The 22822-nt window shown below is 42.5% G+C and overlaps 2 protein-coding genes across 2 annotated transcripts in view; one reads left to right on the forward strand and one right to left on the reverse strand.

The window, feature by feature from the left end:
• The window catches only part of eml3 (EMAP like 3), a 40742-nt gene extending 30851 nt beyond the window's left edge, over nucleotides 1-9891 (reverse strand). The window contains exon 1 of the mRNA XM_079184861.1: nucleotides 9781-9891. Within this exon, the coding sequence (XP_079040987.1) occupies nucleotides 9781-9805 (25 nt within the window). The 5' untranslated portion in view covers nucleotides 9806-9891. The remainder of the gene's footprint in view (nucleotides 1-9780) is intronic.
• An 877-nt stretch (nucleotides 9892-10768) lies between these two features.
• Nucleotides 10769-14951, forward strand: ecsit (ECSIT signaling integrator). The gene is made up of 8 exons (XM_079184994.1): nucleotides 10769-10839; nucleotides 11247-11413; nucleotides 11624-12029; nucleotides 12134-12357; nucleotides 13706-13763; nucleotides 14079-14227; nucleotides 14338-14443; nucleotides 14556-14951. Exons 2-8 carry the CDS (start codon nucleotides 11282-11284, stop codon nucleotides 14840-14842), a joined length of 1362 nt encoding a protein of 453 aa, XP_079041120.1. The 5' UTR covers nucleotides 10769-10839; nucleotides 11247-11281; the 3' UTR covers nucleotides 14843-14951.
• Nucleotides 14952-22822: the final 7871 nt, after the last annotated feature.

Raw genomic sequence — 22822 nt, forward strand, 5'->3', positions numbered from 1 at the left:
TTTATCTTTCCATTCAGAAATGAATTCGAACTGCTTCACTGTCAATGAAACTATTTATTTTACAGTAAAGTCAATACAATACTGCTTTGGATACGTGTCCTGATTATATATTCTTATTATTATCTATATCATGTAAGACCACAGTTAAATATGGAGGAAGAGTTTGCACGTGCACAGCATTGACAGGAATGGAACTGAGCAAGCTGGTGTTTAGAAAGGTGTTTAGAAAGATGGGCGAGAACGAAGGGAAGGCTCCTCTTCTCCCCTCTGGGCCTTTCCTGCTCCGAGAATACTTTAAGAAAGAGTGGCTGGAGCTGTAATGGCCATCGGAAACCCTCGTCTCTAAACACTACCTGATGATAAACAATTAAAACATTCCAAACCCTCCTTTTGTGAGGCTGTTGCTGAAAACGTGGATGGAAAAAAGGCTGAGAAAAGCAGAAACACATGCTGAAAGCTAACTTCCCACCGCGGGCCTCCTCCTTCTTCTGAGGGGGAAAAAAAATCCGACGTCAGTCAGCGAAGAGCATCAAAGACCAAACATCATTAGCAGATAAACAAGTTTCCCTTTAGAAACCCGGATGAACCCCTTTCAAGACAGTGATGGATGAGCACATTACTCCTGAAGCCTGATTGTAAGCAGGTCTTCCTCCACACACACCATGTTCTCACTTTGTATGTGGGTTTGCAGCTATTGTATAGCTGCAAACCCACATGCACCCACATGCATTAATTAATGCGTTAATGCAAAAATCTCACCATCATGTGGCTTATTGTCCACTCAAATGTTAACCAACTCTGATGAAGCGAAGTCTAGATCCATTTTATCATGAACGTTCAAGCCAGCAGTGTTAAATCTCAACTCCATATTTCATCAGGAGGAGAGGGACTGTCTGCTGCTGACACTCACGGTCAGCTGATGAAAGTATAATCATCAGGTGTAGAGATTGGAATTGGTCTTGTCGGCTCTTTAATGACTCTTGACGTTTAAACGCCGTCTCATTTAAATTTCTAACAAAATCTACATTAGAGCCCATTTTACAATTGTCGTCTGTCCCACGAATGAACCACTACCAAACAGACGTCTGTCCTGGTGTCTCCATATGGTGTCGCCTCAATGACATACTGTATGGCCAAAACGTTGGTTGGGTATTTCCCTAAATGTTGACTGGTTCTGGAGGCTCTGAGGGATCGAAGCCCGTTCAAGCATCTTCAAAAGAGATCAAACGTCAGTCCAACCATCTTCTCCTTTGCTGTGAAGTTCTCATGAGCTGCAGCTTCATTAGACACTCATGCATGTTAAATCACGACTGTAGTCTGGACAGAAACCGAGCTTCGGGGCTTGACTCTCACCAGCTGGCTCCAGCGCTATAGATCAATGGGATTCCGCGACGAACACACACGCTAGAGAGCATTCACCTTCCATCTGCCACACCCCGCCTGATAAAAGATACTGCATGCTGGAGACCCGGCCAAGAACACAGTCGCTCTGGGTGTTCACATGCAGCAAGGCACAGAATAACGCATGCAGGAACTAGAAGACGATACTAACATACAAAGTTGTGGAATCTATGATGTGCATTCTGCCAGTTGTATATTTATACACACAAGGTTTGAACTGTGCAAAACGCCAACTCCTTCTGTTTAGGGAAACTGTGAGATGTGATGAAAAACCCTGGTAGGTGGACCCTGAGTTCAGATCTTTTTTAATCAATTATAAAGAGACACTTCCTACATATGGAGCTTTAAGGCCTTATGGGAACATCATGGGGATATTATAGAGAACCTGAGACAGGAAGTAGCTGGAATAATATAGTAATGGAATGTAGTGCAGTCAGCTAAATCTACAGGACCGGTTGCCATCACATTTCTACACTTGAGGATGACATCTTTCCTTTTTGGACACTGAAGCTTACGAAGCAGTCATGACCCGACAGGATGACCTTGTCTTATCTTGATGAGCCCTGGTAGCAAAAGCATACCCTGCTTTAAGGTCTATTTAACTCTAAATGGAGCATCATTTACTAAATGAACATCATGCTGTATTGAAGAAGACTTGAAACTAGAGATTGAGACCATAAACTCATGTTTACAATGTTTACTGAGGTAATAAATCAAGAGAGAAGTAGAGTCACTTTCTCATAGACTTCTATACAACCAGAGGAGTCGCCCCCTGGTGGACAGTAAAGAAAGTGCAAGTTTCTTCCGAGTAGGCTGCCGGTCTATAAGTTGCAGACATATCAAGAAGCCCAGGCTCCTCCAGCTTTGAGGGACTCACACAGAGTCCCCCATGTGACATGTTTCTTACCATGACTCACTGAAATATCTGGGCACTATCACACCATCTACATCTGCTCTGTTCTCTACAGGAAGGGACACCAAACAGGAAGTGGAAGCTTTCCCTCCAAAGGCGCACCATTTATTACTGAATTTGCTCACAGGGGAAAAAAACATTAACCGTCCGCAACCAGCTACGGTCCATCTGCAACTCCTGTTCACCACATATAAATACCGCACTGCTTATAAATATGCACCTTCAAGAATACAACACATAGCATATAAGAAATGCCTGTGAGTATCGTTTCCTTGCAGTCTATCTTGGGAGAAACTATTTTTTACAGAGTCCATGTTGTATTTATGGCGAGGCCATGACTGGCAGTTTGGTGGCACCACACCCACTCCTGCTGAAAAAGAGTGTCCACAGGAACTCTACTTGGTAGTGGGATCCTATACTTAGCAGGCTGGTTTCATACATGGACTAGATGAACAGAGTGTTTTATTGTCTGGTTTTACTGGTAGTAGCAGTGGTGATGGGACAGTTAAATACAATAATACAATAAGTGTTTTTCAAAGGGCCAACACTCAAATGGCCAAATTAAAATAGCGTCTCCCTACTATGTAGGATGTCTCATCTTTTGGAAGTGCATTCTAGGACAGTCACAGTGAGTGACAGTCCTTTTAATATACAGCTATAAATACGACGCTCTGGCTGATTACTATTCATTTCAGACTGACTGTCAGACTGTGTTGCTATAGGTCTACTAACACCATAATGTAGCTGCATATTAATGAAGGAAAGAACAAACATCCACCCAACTCAAAACAAATACAGAATTTAGATGTCTGTAATTGGTAAAAACATTTGTAGAAAATAGATGTAACAGTTGGACAAACCATACCAAATGAATACAGACAGAGTGTTCTTCAGAGAAAAGGTCTTCCAATAAACAATCCGTCTCTGGTTTTTCAATTATACTGTTCAAATGAATGATTGGCCATCAGATCAGAAGACAACACTGGTCTAAATCAAGTGGAACACACACATTAACAGACACCATGGGAGCACAGCAGCATCTATGACTGCTTTCCCGCTCTACTTTGAGCTTCTGGTTTTTCAGTTTTTCAGTTACAAGCCAAGACTGCGGGTGACTCATCGCTGGTTGGCAGGGGAAGCAGGAATTTGATCCATATTAAATTTACAGCAACAATTCTGATTAATATTCAGACTTCACGGTCGAACTACCGTGTCAACTTTGACTGTGACAAAGGCACATACAGCCACACTTTTCTGGTTTGTTTGCAGGTCCTCTAAATGCCTCTCTATGTGCTCGTTTCCACTGAAGGCGTCCGACATTCCTGCCCAGAAAGTACCAGCATGCAGAAGAAGTGACAGGAAATGATGCATGCATGCAAATCAAACATGGTAGACAAGACACTCTTATTGCATCTTCTTTGCTCAATAAGCACTTCAGGTGTGGAATGGACAAACGTCAAATTAAATAATGAATTCATGGTTCTGGTTATGAAGGGAAATGAATCAGATCAATTAATCAAAATACATATTTTGCTGGTGAATCACAACTCCTAGAAGACTGTGTGAGGCCTCAGAGAGTTTGGTGTTACTCATGTGAGAAGCCACAAGTACCCAATGATCCTGAACAAGAAAAACAGATTTGATTCCAAAGCTGGGAGTACAAATCCTCTATTTGATTTTCACTTTTCTGAAAGGTCATTCCAGGCCTTGTGGGAGGTTGGCTGCCTGACAGCTGCACAGCCACACACTCTGGGACTGATGGGTCTTTTGTTCAGTCTCTGTGCAAAGATACAGTCTTTGGCCAACGGGTTGATGCACGAGTTTTCAAAAACTTCCCTTTTCGTCCAGCTTGATTAGAGCCAGATATAGAGCGGATGCAGCAGATATAGTTAGCCTAGCAGGCCCTCCAGTTTGCCTTTTTATCCAATTAAATCTGTTTGTTATTTGGGTTCATGCATCTTCTCCACATCAGAGTCCCACAAATGAAAGATACAGCCTTTATTTGCATGCAACGTGAGCTAAAATATCAGCATCGGTCTTGAAATGCATCTCCTGCAGCAGTTGTGTGACACTCACATGAAACACATTCTCACAGTGTCCACCCACCCACCCTCTCTACATAATGACCTCAACCACCTCCAGACGCCGCTCGCTGCTCCGTGCTCTCGTCTTTGATCGTGACGCCTTGTCTCCGCTCAACATCCTGTACGCCCCTGCACTACAATCTGAGGTTCCATCTGAGAAGTGAAACAGAGAGCAGCATCATATCTGGGAAACACTCCCCCCCCCCCCCCCCCCCCGCTGCACTGTAACTGCACTACTTGCATGGCTGGATTGTGCAGAATATATTAATGTATTGACTGTGTTAAGCATCAGTAAACATTTGGAAGTTCAACCTCAGCTCCTATAATAAGTCTAGTATATAATAAACTATGTAGCCAAAATACAGACACTCGGACCCTTAATGCTCTGAAGCCCAAAATCCAATCATTATCGTCAGATTTCCATCTGTCCTTGAACACATCATGTGCAACGATCGCTTACGTCAGAAAAAGCAACCAAAACGAATCTTAATATTTTGATATTTCATCAAAAACTTTATTACGTATACATTTTATTTAAAATCTCGGCCGAATGAACCCTTTGCTTTAATCAGATTCTGTAAAAAGCAATACATTCTAAGATCCTCAGCACAACTAGGAAGCCATGATTGACTTGGCTGAGACCAACAGTCACCAGACAGACATTGAGTGGAGCTTTGACTGAACTGCAGGCTGAGCACAGCGCAGAGAGGAGACGCTTCAAGGTACACAGAACGAGGAGCCTCATTTTACCCAACATTGATAACACTTGTGGTCACACGGAGAAATGTTGAATATATAGATTCCATTGTTTTGCAATTTTTGCAAAATAAATTATCAAAGATATGCAACTTTTCTTTTTTCATTTATGACATCGTAACTGTGTTATACTGCACAAAAGACATGTTTGAGGTGCAGGACTAAAATGTCCACAGAGTGAAATGTGACCGGAGCAAAAAACGCCCTAAAACAGCTTGGAGTTCAGAGGACATAACAGCATCAGATCACACATTCTATCAGACCAGGCCTTCAGTCTAAAGCCACGGCTTCTAGACTGTAGTGTTTACTAATTCCCAGCAGACGTTTTCTCCTGTTTGCCCTATGAGGCAAATACATGCTATTTATTGACTGTTGAAAGAGTCCTTTTTCTGAAACTGCTCAAAAAATGAAAATGTGTCAAAATCAGTATTGTTGACCTGACCAGTGAAAAACAATCCTCCCAGCATTTAGTTTGAAGAAAATAGTTACATTTTCATCTCTTTTTTTCATAAAGACAACAGTGGCATTACGTACAAATTACCATTTTAAATTCTGAAAATGAGTCAATACTTAGTTCTGATTAGGACCGATGTTGGTTAAAAGATTTAACTGGAAAGTTATTTTAGTAAAGGGCATTTTTCTACTACTAAAGTGTTGCTCAAAGAGAGGAACCCACTGAGAACTATCGACGACAAAAACAGAGCTAGGAGAGAAGGTGAGTTGTATTTTTATTTAAGTTTAACAGTTGTGGTGTTTCAGAGGTCAAAGGTCAGGCTCACAAGTAACAGCTGTTGGAGCTTCCCACCCGCCCTGTGTCAAAATCTTTGCATTAGATTGAACCGCTACAAAGTGGGCGGGCTTAGAACGTAGCACCATGCGGCCCCACACACACCTCCCAGATTTAGTGACGGCTGGATGTCATGACACTATTGGTTGGTGCTAGCTTACGTAAGCGGACGTCATCTTTTACTTTTACAAGAAGAGAAGATTTGGATATCAAAATCCAAAGAAAATAGATGAATAAATATTCACCTGGACTTTAAGGAAAAGGTTTCTGTGAAACGTAAAACCCTAAACATCGATTCCCATTTCTCGCCAAACCCCTTTTTTAACTGCACTAAACCTTTTCCTCACTTGGAGCCGTCAAGCTTCTTAATCGACTCCTCCAGTAGAGAGACGGCCTCTGTGGTGAGCCTGTTAAATCACTAACCACTGTCTCAGAGGATAAAAGCATCTAAAAATAACTGTCAGAGAGCCAGAGGAGACGGTACATGCGCTCACAGCGCTGGCAGCGGGTCAACACACTGGTGCACATCTGACTGTCATATCTGGCTGAAGCAGAAACAAACATGATGCAAGACCACACATGCTCTGCATGCTCTGCATGTAGATAACAAAAGAGCGAGCTCGTCCGTTGACTGTTGATGGAAGATAAATCTGTGCAGCGCCATGATCTCACTGGGGTTTAGTTACTGAGTTAATAACCAGAGAGCATGTATCTTCAGGGACTGAGCTTAAATCCACCATGAGTTGGTTTTTTTGTTCTCTCCGATGTTTTGGTGGCAGCTCAAACGGAACGTCGTGCAAAGAGACGAGGGCTGGGAATCACTTTGAATTGTTTAGCAGTAGAAATCTTTTCAGTGAAAAGGGTCTACAATTGGCAGAATTTTGTTTCAAATCAGGAATTTCACATCTAACTAATCAAAGAAACAGGAACCAAAACAAGTGTGAATCTAACGCATTTGTGTCAGAACCAAGAAGAAGCTTCTTCCTCCAGACTGCAGAAAAGAGGCCGCATTACGACATCCTGGGAAAAACGAGCTGCCATCTGCTGATGCAACTTCCTGCTGATCTCTGCACAACTTGCTCTCTGTCCCAAATGCAGTTGTTATTGACGGAGAAAAAGGAAATCATGAAAGGATAAATCTGTTTCAATAAAACTTGGTTCTCATTTTCCTAAGTTTGTATCATCATTGCTGCCAGTTACAACAAGGTGAGAAACCTGTTAAATCCACCTGCTTTTTGAGCGAGCAGCTGATGGACAGTGCTGTCCCACAATGCAATGCACAAAGACATACAGAGAAGCTACTCGCTCAAGCTGCAGTTGGCTGTGAAACAATAGAAAACTTTTTTTTTTAAACTTAGAAAAACATCTCATTCACTCTCAGTGAAGTGTGACTGACCGTAGCATTCCAGAGCTGCAGTCTGATTGACATCTGGCACAAACATTGCATCATTTCATCCAACCATAAACCAGCATCCACTGGTTTCTCACACTAACTAAGCTCTAACAACTACTAGATACAGATACTGTAAACTATGTATTGTGGAAATGGGACGCTGCTCATCATGTACTCAATTATGTATGTGAGGAATTAGCTGTCCGAGGAGGAATACGTCTTCGGCCACACTGTAACTTCTGAGTAAAGAAGAGTCACAGCGAGTGAACCGTCAGTGTCACTCGGGTTGCTATACGGTCAGGCGGTGAGCTAATAAACTGCATTTACAGTGAATGCACAGCAGATGACGGGTGCACCTGTTGAAGGTCACGGTTAATTCAGATGAACTTTGCCTTCTGCTCCACCTCCCCTCACGCTCTATATGTACTATATCTACGTCCAGTACAGGCCACCACCGACCGTCCAGAGACCTGAAGATGCTGACACACATTTCTCAGTCATCATAATTGGTGAATAATAGTTAATATAATATCTAAATTACTTAAAATATGTATGGACTATTACTAGTACTACTACAGCTGCAGCAGCATAGAAACATCGTATGAGTATGAGCTGATATTAGCTTCACAGAGCATAAACATGTACGCTGACAATCATTTTCACTGCAGATATTGATTGATCTATCAATCAGAGTGTTCTATATGTAATTCTGCATACTGCTTCTGTATTGATAAAGATATCTTTATTAACATTGCGCCATTGATTTCAGCTGGATCACCCAGCCCTACGTAAATGCTTTTGTTTTGAAAAGCCTGCATGTCATCATACAAGCTTTGGGTGGAGAAGCGTATCGTCTATTGGTATCTTCTCGTTATCAGAGCATCACAGACTACAGCAATGAGTCGTCATCTGACCCGTGATACTACGGTGAGAGCCGGTCAGCTGACGGTGAGACACAGAGAAGGAGCAGCTGTACAACAGGGCTGCATGTTACTGTACCACAGCTTGTCAGTTACTAAATCAGCTTCATTATGAAGCGTCAGTGCAAGACCGTCACTATTAAAAGGCAGACATCTTCATCCAGCAGAGTGGCAGCCTCTACACTGGCTTTTACTCGTCAGTTCCCTCCAGCAGCATTGCCACAGACGCTGGCGAGCGTCTCCACCTGATCTTTACTGTTCCCCTGGGCCTCGCCGCCCCCCCCCCCCCCCCCCCCCATTTACAAGACAAGCAAACACAACACCGGCGCATAAGGTGGGACAGCAGGGCCCACAGATGTGCAACAAAAGTCAGCATTGTGCAACAGTGTGAGAGCTCCTTGAAAACAGACGGCATTGTGGGGGATCAGAGCAGGTGGAGCTTCTGAAACACCCTGAGGTTTGTGGCTTGCTTGCATAAAGCAAACTCGACTTTGAGAAAAACTTGCTCATTTGTCATTCAAATTCGAACTGCTTGTGCATAAAGAAGGAAAGCCTGATACAATATCATATACAGTGCTAAACATTGTATATACACATGTGTGTGTATACACAGCAGTTTTCTTTGATCCCCTGCAGCTCTGCTTGGCCTGTTGATGTGGCTGCTGGAAACACAGCCAGGACCTCATTCAGCTATGAGCAGTGCACAGCTTCATTTAATAAAACCTTCATTTTAACAAAGCTAAATGTTTCATAAAGTTAACTAACTCTTCTGACAATTCACATTAGTCACCACAGAGCAAGGCAGATGATAAACAGAAAACTTTAAAATGTTACAGTCAATTCTCACATTCATCTTGACCCTGCATGCCGAAATAAAAACAGCTGTTTGAATAGAATGCTTAAAACCATCACGCGCTAAAACTGAAACTAGCGAGCAGCAGGATATGGAACTACTGCAGCTGTTTACCAAACACTTCAGCTCCCACACACCCACACACCTAACGTTACACAAGTGCTGCTGTCATTTTGAAACACAGCTTGCATCGAGACATTAAGTGCCTACATCACTATTTGAAAGATGAATATTTTACATGGCGTTGCTTGACGGTATAATTACAGCTGAATAAAATAAAAAGACCTTAGAATGTCAACCTTTTGAAGCAGCGCGCCTGTTTTTCCCACTATCCTCCTCTCCCACCGAAATATATCAAGGAATGCGGCAGGAAGCACTGCGAGAGAGCTGTGCAACTTTATTTATTACATTAAAAGCTTATTAGTAAGTAGTAAAATGCACAGCTGAACGAGCCTGAACACGTTACAGTACTGTAAAATGCTACAAGCCATGTCTCCCGACGTGCCGAACAGCAAAACAACAATTATGGCCAATTTTGTATTATTTTGCCAAAGTGTTGCCTCCATAACCATGTGAGCGATATCCGAACTCTCAGTCAGTCAAGTTTCCACAACGCTGTTGTCAGTAAAAACCGCTAAACAACACACGAGACGTTTTTCTTTGCTTCACTCACCCAAGCTGTTTGTAGAGGAATCCATAATACGAAGTGTAACTTGTGTGAACTTTATTCAGAGGTAAAGCCTGGACTGAGGTGGGTTTTCCATGCTGAGAGGAGTGTCAGAAGTCACACTCTGGAGACCTGTGTCAAAGCGTCAGGTTGAGCAACAAGAACACCGGAAACGTGGGCAGTTTTCCTGCAAATAAAGGGCTATTGTTTATTAATGAATACAAAAATGACTAAAACACATTCCTAAATCCCGTTAATAATGCGTAAGAGTATATAATTACGTGGATAAAAGTAAATAAGATAACGAATTAAAACAACAAAACACCTCGCTAACTGAGGTATCGAACGTGTCCACCGGAAGTTACTTTTCTCATTATGGCTAGCTTAATACTAGTCGCGGGAAGGCACCGATGAAAGATGCGTTATTAATGTCAAAAGTGTCCTCTATGAACTACCTCCAATAGTTATTGTCTCCACTCTCAGTAGATGTAGAGTACCAGAGGAAGACGGGATAAAACTTGCAACACAACATGTTCAGGCTACACATCAGCGCCTGTCAAATAAAAGCTGGGAGACTGTATTTGTTTGGTAGCCATTTGTTGCCACCTCTCGGTGGGGTTGTGTAGTGCAAAACCGTGTAACGCATTAGTTACGACCCAAAATACGGTAATAAATATGCATTCTGTTTTTTATTTAACGTTAGCTTTTACTTGTAACGCCTTTGTTTAAATACATTTTGTTTTAAAAGCCTAGCGCACATTGTTATGTGCCACTAAATATCATTTACCAAAATAGGAGCCCAAATACCTTTATGACTGTCTATCTTAGAGGAATATATAACAGAATTCAATACCCCAAAACGTGTGTCTACTGTACAAAAGCATACAGTCTATGTGCAGAACAGGGGTGGCGGAACAATTGTTGGCGCTAATGTGTCTGTTATTTGGGGGGAAGCGAATCTATGTAGGACCAGGAAGTTCAGCCGGCTTTACATCATGGAGGCGTCCACGGGAGGTTGATTTCTGAAGGAGACTTCATTTCTTCGTACGTTCGTCAGTTTAAATGGTGAGTATTGAACAAGGGATGAAGAGCTAGCCTAAATCTGTTAGTGTAAAATGAACACCAGTCATGTATTATAGAATATCAGGTCATACGGATAACTTGGCTGACGCTTTGCCCTAATCACCCCCTCTTTTATGCAAATGTTATTACAAAAATATGTCCGCTTAATGTTTTCTTGGCAACAGAAGCTGACTGAAGAACCTTTATGAATAAAGCAGAGTCACTAAAAACAAGTGCATTCAAAATAATGTATTATAGTAAACATTAAACTGCTCTTCGGTCAGAATCACAACAAAACCCATGGTTCTGGGTGTTGTCACTATTGTAGTAGAATAGAATGCCTTGAGAGCAGATTTGTGAATGTTCAGCTATCTGAATGCTGGCGTGTCATGGGCATTGTCCCTCTGCAGTTCTGTTCCCTGGACGTCCGTGTGATGGCTCTACCATGAAGTGTGCCCGCTGCCTGCTCCAGCTGCAGTGTCTGAGACTGGTTGGCCAGTCAGCCAGGTCTGCAGCTCAGTATGGCGCTCTGCTCCAGTCAGCGTCCTCCAGTCAGCCCACCAGCACCCCGCACCAGGTAAACTTTAATCTCCACTGTTGGGGCCAAATGCAAAAATATTGGTCATTTCAGGATGTTCGCGTTATAATCAAAGACCGAAAAAGCACGTAAGAATGACTCTGACCTTTCCTCAACGATGAGTTTTCAATTCTGGATGCATTCAACCCACCAAGCGGCACTAATCACAATAAAATCCCAGCCTTTTTTCTTCTTGACAACCAATTGTAGACGTTGAGAGGTTTCCACGGCAGCCCATGGCATGCCAAGGGTCGACCTGTACCCGCGGAGTTCATCGACGAGGACGACAAGAAAAGGGACAAGTCCTTGGTGGTCCACGACGACCTGTTTGAGCGGGTAGCCAAAGAGGTCAAAACCAAGGCCACGTTCAACAAAGTGGTGGACGTCTTCATCAAGAGGGACGTGAGGCGGCGGGGTCACGTGGAGTTCATCTACGCCGCTCTGAAGAAGATGCCGGAGTTTGGCGTGGAGAGAGACCTGGTGGTCTACAACAGGCTGCTGGATGTTTTCCCCAAAGAGGTGTTTGTGCCCAGGAACTATATCCAGCAGATGTTCAACCACTACCCCCGGCAGCAGGAGTGTGGAGTGCAGTTACTGGAGCAGATGGAGAACTATGGTGGGTGTCTGTAAACAGCCTGCTCGTGGAATCCCTGGAATAGATTTGGAATACGTTTGACATAATGCAGCAGCATCTGTCAGTCTAAATGATTGTGTTTTCAGGTATCATGCCCAACATGGAGACCAAAGTCCTGCTGGTCCAGATCTTTGGAGAGAAGGGCCACCCCATGAGGAAGTACCAGCGCATCATGTACTGGTTCCCCAAATTCAAGCACATAAACCCCTTCCCCGTACCCCAGCAGCTGCCTGAAGACCCAGTGGACCTGGCTCGCTTCAGCCTGACCCGCATCGCTAACGACCGGGACGCTAAAGTCACCGTCCACCAGGTACAACTGTACGCATCGGATTGGTGAAATAAGCCGGTTTACTTTCTCTCAGAGAGCGAGATGGTCAGATGGGTATTGATCTCATGTCTGTGTGTAAAGTACAGAGCTGGAGTTAGCTTAGCTTAAAGCTAGGCCTGACTCCAGTTATATAGCGTGATTTGCTAGATACAGTTGGTGGGCACAGGTTTTGGTCTTTGTACAGACACGATGGACTCAAACCCAACAACTGCACTGTGGTGACACGACTCAAGAAATAGTTGCAGTTTACAACTACCCTTATTTTAAACATTTGTTATCATTACAAATGTTTACTTACAGGTTAAACCAACAATATATGGTGTTGGTAGATGGATTGAAGCTTGATCAGGCTAAGCTAAGCTAACTACAGCCTGATTCCATCTCTATAGGGACTGAAATACACACACAGGAGGTTGATATCCATCCATTCATCTCACTCAAAATGTTGAAACGCTCCTTTAAATTCACAAACAGAGAGCTACGTGTTAGCCTGTGTGCTAGCCTGTGCTAAACTAGCTCCTGTAACTAAATGCAGTCTCTCATTGAGGATGTCTTTATTGTTCGTTCTGAAAAAAGTTATTTTGAGGTTAACTCTGATTTTCGAACCCATGATTTTTAACCACCAGTAATTCAAACAATTAATTTGTTAGCATACAAAAACTACAGCTGTCATGAACAACTTCATGGGAGCTGTAGTTTTTCATTCTATATTCTTCTGTAATTTTTCAAGCACTGTAATCTTTTCTGTCTGAAAAACATCCAGCTTTTTGTTATTCCCTGTCCGTTTTTATAGTTCACTACTCAACTGGTCTCAGTCCATCAAGCTGGTGACCTTTAATCAATGATGGTCTGGGGCTGATGGGAAATGGAGTTCATTTATGACCAAATAGAAGAAAGAAAAAAACATTTTACATAGGCTTTGCACAGTTTCAGCAAATGCAACCTTAGCTAAAGGTCCACTTACTAGCTTTTTTTTCTGGAGCTTTCAGCTGCAACCGTAACTCAAGGTCCACTTACTGACTTTTTCCAGAGCTTTTAACCATACCTCACTGTTCCAAATTGCATGGAAAGATTATACATTTTTTTATTTCTTTGCTTTGTTGGTTAAACTCCCAAGTTGTCTAGTTAATGTGCAATATTGCATTGATTTCTTTTAAATGTATCATCTCTTTCTAGAACCTCCCACATAATGTTCAGTAACGTAATGTTCAGCTCTCTGCAGTTCAAACACAACAAGCAGCAGAACATAACCAACTGCTCTACTTTGTTGTAAACACTTTTTCTTTCTGTCTTTGCCAACCAAAAATGTTTTTTTTGCTCTTCCCTTTAGCTGCCCTGTACAGACGTTACAGAGAGTGGAGAGCAGGTCACACAGCCACATATAGTAGGTACGGAAGCTGTTTGTTTGACTCACATTAAATGTGTACCAGCGTGGTTTAGTAAGTGGATACAAGAAGAAGTCTGGGATTCAAATCGTGTATACTGCTCTGTGACATTACAGAAATATGTCAGATATTGTCTTCTTTGAGTAATGATTGCTGTAAGTGTTTTTTTAGCCTAACTGAAAAGGAAACCAGAGAAACGACAGTAACAAACCAGGAAACTGGATTATTTTTAGTACAATGGTGGGGTCAGACCTAGAAATATATATCCAGACTTTTGCTCATTGTCTTTGTTTTCTTTCCTTCCTGTGTTGACACCAGGTATCCAGAGCCCCAGCCAGGTAGAGCTGCTGGAGAAGCACAACCCGAGCAGGCCGGTGTTTGTCGAGGGCCCCTTCCCTCTGTGGCTGAGGAAGAAGTGTGTGTACTACTACGTCCTCAGGGCTGACCCCACACCGCCCGACGAGAAGGTAGGAAAACCCTCCTCTCCTCCGATGGAAATAGATTGGGTGTCATCTAGGAATCCTGTGCTCCTGATCTTACTGAAGCTGTGTGTCGTCGTCCCCCTCCCCCCCAACAGGTCGAGGAGCCCTTTGATCCAGAGAGGTGTTTGGACTATCCTCTGCAGCTTGAACTGGATTTGGACCGTGACCTCGGGGACGAGGAGAACTTCGACGTGGAAGACCGTAAGACACCGAAGCAGTCAAATAGATTTCCGTGATTATTCCTGGTGAGAATGAAAGCACGGGAAACCTCCCACTGAGTGTGTAATGCAGCTGTTGTGTGTCTTGTATCCAGTGGACGAGGGTCCGGTCTTCGCCATGTGTATGACCAGCCGGGGCGAACAGGCCGTCCTCAACCAGTGGATCTCCGGCCTCCAGGAGAACAATCCCATCCTGGGTCGGGTCCCCACTCTGTTCCGCCTGGACGCTGGGCCCCGAGAGCTGCAGGGGGCGGCTGACACAGAGTCAGCCCACCACCACGGCCCAGAACCTGAGACCCAGAAAGAGGAGAGACAGCCTCAAGAAGAACCTGAGGTAATAGTGGAAGAAGAGCCGAGGACAAGCCAGAGAATGAAACGGTGAACAGCAGTCAGACTGTGCGGTTAAGACTGAAGAATCCTAACATACTGTACTATGATGGGTAGGGGCTGGACTAGTGTGAGCTACTGGTTCACTGAACTAAGCAGAACCTGAGGAGGAGTCTATGTCTCTAATTATGGTGAGCTTCTGTAATCCAATAAATTACATTTTAAAAAAGTGCGCTTCCTCGTTTTAGTCTCTGTCAAAAGTTGCTGAGTTAACATTAGGCCGGTCAGCATAACGACTTTTGTTGGATGACATATTGTTCCAGAAATGATCGTAATAGAAGTGTGACATTTTCTGACAGAGAACTGAAGCCTCAGACTGTGTTGGCATTCTGACCTCATACTCACTTTGTGTTTACCACAGTGTTTCCACAGAGGAATGAGTCTAGTTTGACACACCTTTAAATCCTAATGACACAATAGTCAAACTGGGAGAATTTAGGACGTCAGTAAACCCTCTAACACTGGATCACAGCAGACATCCACTATCAAAACATGCACGAGAAATGCTCCTGGCAGAGAGACAGAGTCAACATGATGCATGTCGCTTTCTTCTTTATGGGGTTTTAATGTACACGATGAGAGGGGTGTACCACAAGGATCTATTTTAGGGCCATTGCTTTTCCTATTTTTATTTATTTACATATTTTTCAAACTTACAAATCCTCTCACACATCCACACGCACTTCCATACAGACATCAAACATCATGGAGGGGGAGATTCAAATAAAAGACAAAATAAAATAAATAAATACATTCTAAACATGTACATGTCCAAGTATATGCAATATAAACTTGATAAACATCAAATGTGACACCTTTATCAAGTCTGTGACTTTTTGTGACCTACTAAGTTGCTTGTATCCATCCAATATTCAAAATGCATAAACATATACATCGATGTGTATATATATATATATATATATATATATATATATATATATATATATATATATATATATATATATATATGAATTTCTGTATTTACTGTTTGATCCTCTCTACTCTGGTCAGGAAGTTTTATATTATTAAAATAGTCTACAAAAGGTTGACAAATTTTGTTGAATTTCTCTTGTTTTTTCAGAGAGAATTTAATTTTCTCTAGCTCCAAGTGTTTCATAACATGCCTCATTAAATTTAATTGTGTTGGTGCAGTTCTCCATTTCCAATTGATTAAAATCAATCTTGGTGCCAGCAGGCTAACACATGAAATCATATTGTGTTCTCCACCATTTCTTACTCTTTTAGAGTCGATAATTCCTAGAACTGCCTACAAGGGATCCAAGTCTATAGGTCTGTGTAAAAATTGTGATGAGGTCTAAAAGATATTGCTCCAATAGTTTGATATCCTCGGGCAACTCCAGAACATATGACCTAGTGTTGCCGGTGCCAGCCTACAACGTTCACATGAGGGATCTATATCTGGGAATATTCTACTGAGCTTTCAGGCCAAGGACCCCCAAACTGATAGAGAGAGGGAGCAGGGACCCCCGACTATATATATTGTATAACATTGTGTTTTATATTAAACTGGGCCTAGTGCCATGTATAAACATACCTCTTTACTGTGCATTCAATACTAAGCTATTCAAATAATACACAGGTTGATATATTCATGTTGTTATTTTAAACATGTGAAGGTACAGTGAGTAGGGGGGCCGTGCCACTGACATTCATAAACATACCTTCAGCTGATACCAATGCCAATATCAACATTGTCTGTCAATTGCATGACAATCATGCACACAAGCTGTTCAAATAGACGTTTTTATTTTAAACATAAATATGGAAATGAAAAATGAGTGATGGCCTATTAGTGCCACTGCCATGAATAAACATACCTGTTATCTTGCATACAATACTGAACTATTACAATAATGGACACATTCATGTTTGGGGAAATTAAAATTAAAATTGTCTAATCAACCAAAAATTTCGCGGACCCCCTGCGGACCCCTTAGGGGTCGCGGACCCCCTGTTGAAGACCTCTGGTTTAGATCAATGTAAACAGTGCATTATCACATGTCTTGCACACACTGAGGTGTTATAAATCTGTCCTAAGGCTGTTTCCCACTGCTCCTCTGTAATCTCTGTACCTAGGTCGTACTTCCAAGCTGATTTCAAGTGTTCCATAGTTTTTTCGTTATTTTTGACCATGGATTCTTTAAAATTCAGTTTATATGCTGATGATGCTGCTGTTTTCAAATATATAAAATTCAAAGCCTCAAATGTTTTTTTATTTTTACTTGTTTTTGCATCTGATACATATATTGATATTCACTTACTGTACATCATTTAATTAATCTCAAATCAGCATTTTCTGTTTCTTAACTCATCATTTTATATAAATGTCTGTTTTACTTCTGTTTTTACCAATAATGCTAATTTAAATAGACATCTTACAGCTTCAGAAAACAGTCACTTTTTTGGCAGTTCAGAGATTATACCACGCAATTTCAATGCGATTTGTTATTGTATATGATAAAATGTTATGTTTTTACAACAACCTTTCCTTGCTAAAAAGGTATACAGGCAAATATGTTGGTGTTTCCCGTGTCTAATTTAGCGGTCATGAAACATGATTGATACATTGTTTGGAATGGAGGACAGTAGTATGTGGAGGACAGTATATAGGGAGGACAGTGGTATGTGGAGGACAGTAGTATGTGGAGGACAGTGGTATGTGGAGGACAGTGGTATGTGGAGGACAGTGGTATGTGGAGGACAGTGGTATGTGGAGGACAGTAGTATGTGGAGGACAGTAGTATGTGGAGGACAGTGGTATGTGGAGGACAGTGGTATGTGGAGGACAGTAGTATGTGGAGGACAGTGGTATGTGGAGGACAGTAGTATGTGGAGGACAGTAGTATGTGGAGGACAGTAGTATGTGGAGGACAGTAGTATGTGGAGGACAGTGGTATGTGGAGGTCAGTAGTATGTGGAGGACAGTGGTATGTGGAGGACAGTAGTATGTGGAGGACAGTAGTATGTGGAGGACAGTATATAGGGAGGACAGTGGTTGTTAGATTGACTGGGAGGGACTGTCATTTTACTGGTTCATTAAAGGTTGTGGCCACCAGGGGGCATCTATCAGAATGCACTCCAGACAAGATGTTCCTTTGAGAGGTTTATTGACAGTATTCAACCAAGTGAGTGTGTGGTTCTGAAACAGATATACATGAAATAATTAGTAAAACCTCTATATAGAGTAACAGGTTGTTATACCATACAAGTCTACAATGCAACTTTACATGTCAGCATAGATGTAGGCTATAGTAGATGCCTGATATGAATAAATACAAACCAGAAATAAGAGAGTAACTGAGGCATCATTTCTAAATCTTTGTACAAACATTGCTTTGTAAGTAACAAACTTGCAATGATAAGACATCTTGCTGAATAAGCTGTAAATGATAGACATTTCTAAGCAGAATCCCTCTTCCTTCCTTAGGGTGAATGAACTAGCAAACGCCCGTTTCTGTACTTTATTCATCCATAAATATTGGCAATCTTACACAGATTTAAACTTTGCTAACATTGTGCAGAGAACAAAGAAAAAGTGAACTCCGAACACCAACATTAACACTTTACTCTATACGGACACGGAAGTCCTTTCGCGCCGCCACTCTCTTCAAAGCCTTTTCACCAACTCAATACCGGTCGTCTTAGTCCGCGAACAGATGACTGCCGTCCTCTTCCGCAAGTAGAGGGGCGTAGTGCGGTTCCTGCTTGGCTGTAATTTGGAGTTTAAAATCCCTTCTACTTCAATTAGTACCGTCCTTAGGACCTCTTCCAGGACAGCTTGGGTCTGACACCGCAGCTTTCACGGATCTCACTTCTTTAACCCAGACACTTTACGAAGTGTGGTGCACCTGGGGGGGTTGAACTAAAAACTTCATCTGGTGAGCCTGGAGTGTGGGGTGCATGGTTTTGAACAGTGGCGGCTGTTGGAAAATGTTCTAGGTAGGGCTGTGCCACATCCAATCAATTTCAGCAAACATCCCAGAATATATATATAACAGAACATGTTTATTTATTGAGATGCCCCTATGGACCTTGTTATAGGAGGTAAAGATCAGGAGAAGTAAACATGAAGTGCAATTAGGAATAATGGTGTTAAATTAAGCTATGATGAGTTTTCACTGTTAATTTACCATCTCAATTAAATGTTGATGCCTCCATGACCAAGTTAAGCAAACCAGACTGAGGACAACTATGTACAAGAAAAGATGGAAAAAGCATATATTTTACACATATTACTGTGAATTCCATATTTCAAAAACACAAATATTGACAATTTGTATAATATTTTATGGCTCAAGGGGGGGGGGGGGCGCCCTAGCGCCCTCTATTGACCAGCCGCCTCCTCGAGTTCTCCCTCTCCTCCTTTGAAATTAGTTTTCTGATCAGCCTCTTCATGCAATAAAGCGGCGGAGAGCCATCAATAAGGAGTCACTGTCTAGGCTAGACAAAACATCTCAGCCTGGACTCGGAGAGGGCACAACTGGAGTGGCTCTCCACCTCTGGCAGTCCGGTCAGGAGTGCTGATGGTGTTTCACAGCCATGCAGAATCCAGTATTTGCGGCGCAGCTCTGCAAAGAGGCGCTCTGATCCTGAAGGATGGAGGCCCTTGTCTAAGTCCTGAATGATGATCTGGGTCACTTTATGCCGAGAGTCCAGTACCACTGGATGGATGGCATCTGGCTCTAGCTGGTCGCTGCGGCGGAGCCTTACACCAACCCGGATGAGACCCACAGCCTCATCATACTCCGGGGCTAGAGAGAGCAGCCTACTGGTGGCAGATACTGGCTTAGAGGAACTCCTCAGGGAAATCTTCAGCAGGAAGACTGTCTTGACCTCTTGATGTCTTCCCTCGCGTGAGGTCATCATGAGTTGTTGACAGAGTCCATGTACCTCCAGGCCCGGACGTTAGTTAGCTCCTGGATCTCAGCCACACTTGTTCCTATTAACACTTTGTATCAACATGAGTCTGATTGGAGCAAAGTGAGGACTGCTGTGGAATCTATCCAGAAGACGACTACGCGGATGTTCACCGTCAGCTCTTTTTTCAGTAGTGTGGCCAATCGGGCAGCTGGCAGTGCAGCACAGAGCTCTAGTCTCGGCACTGATTCCTGTTTCTTTGGAGCCACCCTAGAGCTGGCAGTTAGGAAAGACACTTCCACACGGCCATGTGAGTTCTCTGCACGCAGGTAGGCGACTGAGACGTAAGCCCTCTCTGAAGGATCAGCAAAGATGTTCAGGACTCGCTGGAGGTTTGAAGTGTCCATCTCAGGGCCCAACAAAGCAACGAAGCAGTGAAATCTGAGACAGATGCTGAAACACCTCCTTCCACATTAGCCATGACTTCAGCACATCATCAGGCAGTGACGGGTCGTCCCAATCTCTTTGCTTTCCCCATAAGTGCTGCACAAGGATCTTAGCCCGCATCGTCAAGGGGACAATAAAGCCCAGTAGGTCGTAAAGGCGTGCCAAGACTTAGTTTACATATTATGTTTCATCACATCTTTAACAGTTTTCTAGAAGAATATCTAACTTTCAATATGAGAAATATTAAAAAAGGAGCAGCAGCACATGCTTTCTGTTCATAAACGCATCTTCATATTGCACCTTGAAGTTCTCACACACTTCCTACATGAGGGAGAAACAAACAGTGACTCACCAGCATCACCAAGGTTTTGTCGAGTCGATCAGTCGAGTTGGTTTGATTTGTCGAGAGGTTGGTTTCGTTAGGAGATCAATATGTCTTCTTTGTCCACTCGTTAGCAATAAAATGAAAACAACTGACAAGCAGCAGCAGAACTTGTGTGACATCTAGAACGTCAGGATGATGCGATGCGTTCGGTCTGTGTGCCAATAAACATGGTTCTGAATATGCAAATGAGGTACTCAACATGGGAGAAAACTGTATTCAATGTAAACAAGTCCATTTTGATTTATTTTATATGTTTATCAACATTTTTACTGAGGGAATAAATCAAGTGAGAAGTAGTCATTTTCTCATAGACTCCTATACAATCAGACTTTTTGAAAGCAGAGGAGTGGCCCCCTGATGGATGAAAGTTTAATGTTCATATTGTGTTTTATTGTCTTGCTGCAGATTTCAGCCTGATAGTAGGGGCCGCCTACAGCTGTGGTTGGTCCAAGTGTGTAGAGAAGAGAGACAGATCCCACCTCTACAAACACTGTCTATTGTGTGTGTAATATTATGTGACACAGTGCTCTTTAAAGTCAACTTTAAAAAGCCCTCACTGAGGCTATTAGAGTAAAAAGCTGAAATGTAATGTCAAAATGATGGTTGAAAAACAATTCACACCGATGGATCCAGAGCATGACATTTCTCCTTTTGTTAAGTGTTGAACTCATTTGTAAAATAAATAAGCGTAGATAGCATGAAATGGTAAAATAAAATAAATTGGTTTATTAGCAACTACACAAGTTAGCATTGTAACTCTTTACTCAAAAATGTGTAATTGAGATCAAATGGAGGTCAGGTTCGAGGATGGGTGCGGTCTGAGCGAGGCACCGGAAGTAGGGGGGATAGGAAGTGGGGTTGGGCCATTGCTCCCCTCCCCCATACTTCATGCCCCTTGTTCAATTTTGCATCTCAGCTGATGATCTCTAGTGTTATTTCGCAGCCTTATGCTAAAATTGTGTAATTGTATTTCCTCAACAATCGCAATCCCTCAATACCCCATAATGACATCACATAAAAAAGGACTTGAGAAATGTTTGACAGTACAGGACTGTCTCAGAAAATTAGAATATTGTGATAAAGTTCTTTATTTTGTGTAATGCAATTAAAAAAACTAAAATGTCATGCATTCTGGATTCATTACAAATCAACTGAAATATTGCAAGCCTTTTATTCTTTTAATATTGCTGATTATGGCTTACAGCTTAAGAAAACTCAAATATCCTATCTCTAAATATTAGAATATCATGAAAAAGTATACTAGTAGGGTATTCAACTAATCACTTGAATCGTCTAATTAACTGGAAACACCTGCAAGGGTTTCCTGAGCCTTGAAAAACACTCAGCTTGGTTCAGTAAACTAAATCACACGTATGGGGATTATCACAATATTCTAATTTTCTGAGACAGTCCTGTATATTAAAAAGAAAAGTATTCATACCCATCACTTAGTTATTAGTTGAAGCACCATGGCAGCGGGGTATGATGCAAGGAGCTATGCATACCTGGAGTTTGGGCTTGTCTGCCTGTCTCTGCAGGTCCTCTCAAGCTCTGTCAGGTTGGGTGGAAGGGACGGCCATTTTAAGGTCTCTCCAGAGATGTTTGATCGGGTTCCAGTCCGGGCTGTGGCCTGGCCACTCAAGGACATTCAGACTTGCCCCTAAGCCACTCCTGTGTTGTCTTGGTTGTGAGCTTTGGGTCATTGTCCTGTTGGAAGATGAATCTTCGGCCCAATGTAAAGTCCTGAGTTTACTGGACCAGAGATGTCTGTGCTTCGCTCTATTCAGCTTTCCCTCAACCCTGATCAGGCCCTCAGTCCCTGCAGCTGAAAAACACCCCTCCATATTGTCCATTTAAGGATAGGTTTTGTCTGGCCACTCTGCCATGAAGCCCTGATCGATGGAGTGTCGTAGTGATGGCTGACCTTCTGGAGAACCACCACTCAGGATTTCATGCGCTCAGCCAGAGTGACCATCAGCACCAAACTTCTTCCATTTAAGAATCACGGTCACCACTGTGCTCTTGGGAACCTTAAACTGAGCAGAAATGTTGGAGCATTTCTCACATCGTGCCTCGACGCGATGCGGCCTCTGAGCTCTGCCAGCAGTTTCTTCCCCCTCACAGCTTGTTTTTTCTCTGATATGCATTGTCAGCCGTGAGGCCTTCTATAGACGGACAGCCGTGTTACATTTTGATCTGAGGTAAAATTACATAATCAATGTGTGAAAAAATATCGAAAAAATAAAAAATAAGCCCAAAGGTAGA

The sequence above is a fragment of the Pholis gunnellus genome, assembly GCF_910591455.1.
Source record: "Pholis gunnellus genome assembly, chromosome: 23".
NCBI classification, from domain to species: Eukaryota; Metazoa; Chordata; class Actinopteri; order Perciformes; family Pholidae; genus Pholis; species Pholis gunnellus.